At 40.2% G+C, this 5,547-nt stretch overlaps 1 protein-coding gene across 1 annotated transcript; it reads right to left on the minus strand.

The window, feature by feature from the left end:
* Nucleotides 1-676: 676 nt before the first annotated feature.
* LOC116747648 (peroxiredoxin-1-like) lies at nucleotides 677-1,327 on the minus strand. Its single transcript, XM_032620101.1, is given in 2 exon segments — nucleotides 677-838; nucleotides 841-1,327. Coding segments are annotated over 2 exon segments (621 nt in total). The 5' UTR covers nucleotides 1,313-1,327; the 3' UTR covers nucleotides 677-689.
* Between the last annotated feature and the right edge of the window lie 4,220 nt (nucleotides 1,328-5,547).

Consider the following 5,547-nt stretch of genomic DNA (forward strand, 5'->3'; position numbering starts at 1 on the left):
CTACCCTATGAACACCAGCGCTTGTGTTTGTGTCCCCCTCTCCCTTTTAGTTCCAAAGGTACTGAAGCCTCTAACTCTGATCTTTTACAGAACCAGTACCAGGCATTTATCAGAAGAGGCCAAGCCTCAGGTTTTCATATAGCCCTCCCAGTAGTGTAAAAGTAAATGTCAGTAATCTCATTGGGCTCTTAACCTGCAACCCAGCCTATAGCATAAATTGCAGTGCCTTGGCCAATAGTGTAGTAGGTCTTGCTCTTCTCCAGATATGGTGAAATGAAACACGTTGCTTCAGATCCATTCCCTGTATCTCCTTGCATTTCCCCTCAATATAATTTCCTGATTCTGAGGCAGCTCTCACACCTCATTTTCCCCTAAAGAGGGAAAGCAAAGAGTAAATTCCTCTTACACTCAAAGGCTAATGCCTCCCTAAAATGAAGAATCAACAAGGTCTCAGCTCAAGTTTAATAAAACTACAAAAGACCAAAAACGATAACCTACTACTATACACATCAGTTTGCCTGCCGCATAACACAGCTCAGGCCATTCCCTCCTGAGGAAGAAAGGCTGGCCTCCCCAACCCCTGCAGGAAAGGCCTGTCCTGTTCCACACCACATCTCGGCTGAGTGTAAGGTCCCGTGTTTTAAGCATTACAATAGTACAAAATACAATAGTTTTGTTCTCATGGCCACCTACTGCAACCTGGCCCTAAAATGGCCCAGTGCTCGTTTCTGCTTAGAGAAATATTCTTTGCTCTTCTGGACATCAGGCTTGATGGTATCACTGCCAGGCTTCCAGCCAGCTGGGCACACTTCCCCATGTTTGTCAGTGAACTGGAGGGTCTCAGAGTCTCATCCACAGAACGGCCAACAGGAAGGTCATTTATGGTGATCTGTTGAATGATACCCTTATCATCAATAATAAAAAGGCCCCTGAATGAGATGCCTTCATGGGCCTTTAAGACCCCATATTCCTGAGCAATGGTGCGCTTGGGGTCTGATATCAAGGGAGTGTTCATGGGTCCCAGTCCTCCTTGTTTCTTGGGTATGTTGATCCATGCCAGGAGACAGAAGTGAGAATCCACAGAAACACCAATCACTTGGCAGTTGAGTTTCTTAAATTCTTCTGCCCTATCTCTGAAAGCAATGATCTCTGTGGGGCACACAAAGGTGAAGTCAAGAGGGTAAAAGAAGAACACAACATATTTTCCTTTGTAGTCAGATAGACTGATATCTTTGAACTGACCATCTGGCATTACAGCAGTTGCTTTGAACTGGGGGGTATGGTGCCCAATTTTGGCATTTCCTGAAGACATATTGCTATCAGCAGTTCTCACAGACAAACCACAGAAGACAGTCAGGAAAGAGACACGCCAAAATAAATTCTTTGTATCCTCAAAAAGAAAAGAAAAAGTACTCTTGTGGAAAGATCCTCACCTCCCCCAGCTCAGCCATCAACTAACTTGCTGTGGGGACCTCCTATAAGGCATTTCATCTCTCTGGGCCTCAGTCTCCTCATATGTAAAATAGAGATGTCTTTCAGCATTTTAGAAGCTCCAGTTAGTCTGGGCTCAAAGAAAGGGAAAGAAAGAAAGGTATGAGGTAGTGTCTAAAATGCTAAGGTGACTTCAGCAAAAGTGCAGTAGTAGTCCTAAGTCCTATTAGCTCAGAGTCCACAAGTCCTGGCCTTTTCTTCTACCTCCCTCTCTATCTTCCCTCTTGTCCCTGGTATAAGGCTGTGTTTGGTTCTGAGACCTTCATTCCATCAATAAATATGTATGGCGATGGAAGCCCCAAGATTCAGATTGCCTCATTTCCTGTTCTCAAGTACCCCTCACAACCATACCCTTCCACTTCTCATTTCCTTCCACTGCCTACACATACCTTCCCTCTCTTCGGTAAGTGGTCCTCAGTGGGGGCGGGAGGGTGGGGGTCCATATTGCTCCCTAGAAGGCATTTTGGGAAATATACGGTGGTACTTTTGGTTGTCACAACAACCGGGGGAGAGGGTGGGCAGGGTTCAGGGTTGCTGAAGTCCTGCAGTGCACATGATGGTCTTATCTCATGTGACTTTTGAATGTCTGCTAGACATTCATGTAGGTGAAAAGACTGTTTACGATTATCCGAGCTTATAGCCCAACTCCATATTAAACAAAAACACCAAGTATTTTTATACAGTTTAAATTAACACTGAAGTTTTCAAAAATGCAGCAATCATGTAAATCAAGGGAAGATTGTGCGTTGTTTTATTCAGAATTTTACCAAGAGTTGTTCATCATTTGGAAAACCACATTGTAACCAAAAGTAAGGTCCAGCTGCTCACCTCTCAAAAGCCAATAAAGAGGCAAGTTGGTGGAAAGGAAAATTTGCTTTATTTTGGAGGCCGGCAACCCGGGAGGAGGGCGAACTCCTGTCCAAAGGCCAGCTACCCCCGACCCCCAACAACCAGTGTGCAAGAGCTTTTATAGACGGAGGGAGGGGGCTATATGCAGAAGCAAGAGTCAGCTCTGACAGTCCTCTTGAAATTGTTCATGCGGTGGTCTGACCAGCATCATCTTACAGTTAATCTTCAGTTCCAGGGTAGGTTTGTTCCCATTTCCTTGAGCCCAATTCTCAGAATTGTGGCCGCTTATGTCATGGTTATAGTCTGGTCATCCTGTAGTTAACTTCTACCTGGTGCGGGTTTCAATATCTACAAGATAGCTCACAGAATATGGCTCAGAATATTATCCATAGCCCATGAAGAGGGACTAAAGGTCCTTGATTATGCTTAGTGACTATTATTATTTAGTCTTGGACTGTTTTCCTTTGTTTCTGAATTTTCTCACTCTCTGATTAAATTTATTCTTTAATAAAAGTTTTTCCACAGACAAAAGGCAGGCAGAGGACATTGTGGGGAGGACCATAGGGTCCTGCTCCATTTCAACATCACTATGGCAATGCCATCTGTGGTATTTGAGTGACCAATACAACACACCTGTATCAGTTAGCATTTTCAGGTGGAGGTCACTGACTTCATTATGTCTTCCAGTATAATCATGATTAAGCATTTAGATATTGAAATATGTTTTATTTTGTTAAAAAATATAATTTTATATCCTTAATGTTACAGTTAGGACATTATGCTCATCTTTTCAAATTAGGTATATAGGTAGGTTACTTATCCACAAACTCCGTTTCAGGAAAATAAAAGGGTATTACAAAATATTTGTTATAAAGTCATTATTGAGTTTGGTGGTTGAGAATAGCTATCTTAGAGATTCATTTTTTAATAATCCTCAATTCTTGTTCATGAGCCTGTCTCCTGGCTTCAAGTTGTCTATGCTTCACAGCTGACATCCTCTACTTTCATGCTTTACAATTCCCTCAAAATTCATGTATAGTTTGTGGTATCCAACCTTCAAGATGGCCCCTGATGGGGTAAGGGGAGGGAGGGATGAATTGGGAGATTGGGACTGACATGTACACACTACTATATATAAAACAGAAAACTAATAGGGTCCTACAGTACAGCACAGGGAACTCTACTCAGTACTCTGTAATGGCCTATATGGGGAAAGAATCTAAAAAAAAATTGATATATGTATATGTATAACTGATTCACTTTGCTATATACCTGAATCTAACACAACACTGTAAAACAGCTATACTCTAATAAAAAAAAATAAAGATGGCCCCCAGTGATCCCTGCCTGCTGGTATTCACACCTTTGTGTAGTCCCCTCCCACACTGAATAAGGTTGATCTGTGTAATCAATAGTATATTGTGAAAATGATGGAATACTGTTAAGGCTAGGTCATAAACGACTTTACAGCTTCTGCCTGTCTCTCCCTCTTGGATCACTCTTCCCGGGAACAGCCTGCTGCCACATGATGAGGACACTCAAGCGGCCCTATGGAGATGAGGAACTGAGGCCTCCTGCCAACAACCAGAACCTTGCCAGCCATGTAAGTAAGCTATCTTGGTAATGAATCCTCCAGCCCCAGCCAAATCTTCAGATGATGGCAAGCCCAGCTGACATCTTGACTACAATCTCAAGAAAGACCCCGAGTCATCAACAAGCTATTACCAGATTCACGACCAGTATCAACTGTGTAAGATGAATATTTATTGTTTTTTTTTCTGATTTCAGAGCCTATGCCTTTTTTAAAAAAATTGGAGTATGGTTGATTTACATTGTGTTAGTTTCAGGTGTACAGCACAGTGATTCATATATATATATATATATAATTAGTTATATATATATATTCTTTTTCAGATTCCTTTCCCTTATAGTTTATTACAAAATATTGAATATAGTTAGTTCCCTGTGCTATACAGTAGGTCCTTGTTGTTTATCTTATTTTATATATAGTTGTTATTTATTTTATATATAGTAGTGTGTATCTGCTAATTCCAACCTCCTAAATTATCCCTCCCCCTTTATTGTTATTTTAAGCCACTAAGTTTGGGGATATTTTGCCAGTGATGACTGACCTTTTTTTTTTTATTGAAGTGTAGCTGATTTACGATGTTGTGTTAGTTTCAGGTGTGCAGCAAAGTTATTCAGATATATATATATATATATATATATATATATACATGTATATATTCATTCCCTTTCATATTATTTTCCATTATAGGTTATTATAAGTTACTGAATATACTTCCCTGTGCTATACAGTAGGTCCTTGTTGTTTATCTATTTTATATATAATAGTGCGTATGTGTTAATCCCAAACTCTTAATTTATCCCTCCTCCCCCTTCCCCTTTGGTAACCATAAGATTGTTTTCTATGTCCATGAGTCTGTTTCTGTTTTGTAAATAAGTTCATTTGTATTCTTTTTTAGGTTCCACAAATAAGTGATATCATATGATATTTGTCTTTCTCTTTCTGACTGACTTCGCCTAGTATGATAATTTCTAGGTCCATCCACGTAGCTGCAAATGGCTTTATTTCATTCTTTTTATGGCCGAGTAATAATACATTGTATACATAAACCACATCTTCTTTATCCATTTGTCTGTCAGTGGACATTTAGGCTGTTTCCATGTCTTGGCTATTGTAAATAGTGCTGCTATGAACATAGGGGTGCATGTATCTTTTCGAATTATAGTTTTGTCTGGGTATACGTCCAGGAGTGGGATTGCTGGATTGTATGGCAACTCTATTTTTAGTTTTCTCCATAGTGGCCACACCAAATTTACATTCCTACCAACAGTGTAGGAGGGTTCCCTTTTCTCCACACCCTCTCGAGAATTTGTTATCTGTAGACTTTTTAATGATAGCCATTCTGACCAGTGTGAGGTGATACCTCATTGTAGTTTTGATTTGCCTTTCTCTAATAATTACCAATGAGGAGCATCTTTTCATGTGCCCATTGCCCATCTGTATGTCTTCTTTGGAGAAATGTCTATTTAGATCTTCTCCCCATTTTTTGATTGGGTTGTTTGTTTGTTTAATATTGAGTCGTATGGGCTGTTTGTATATTTTGGAAATTAAGCCCTTGTTGGTCGCATCATTTGCGAATATTTACTCCCAGTCTGTAGGTTTTCTTTTCATTTTGTTTA

This window comes from Phocoena sinus, chromosome X, assembly GCF_008692025.1.
Source record: "Phocoena sinus isolate mPhoSin1 chromosome X, mPhoSin1.pri, whole genome shotgun sequence".
Taxonomy (NCBI): Eukaryota; Metazoa; Chordata; class Mammalia; order Artiodactyla; family Phocoenidae; genus Phocoena; species Phocoena sinus.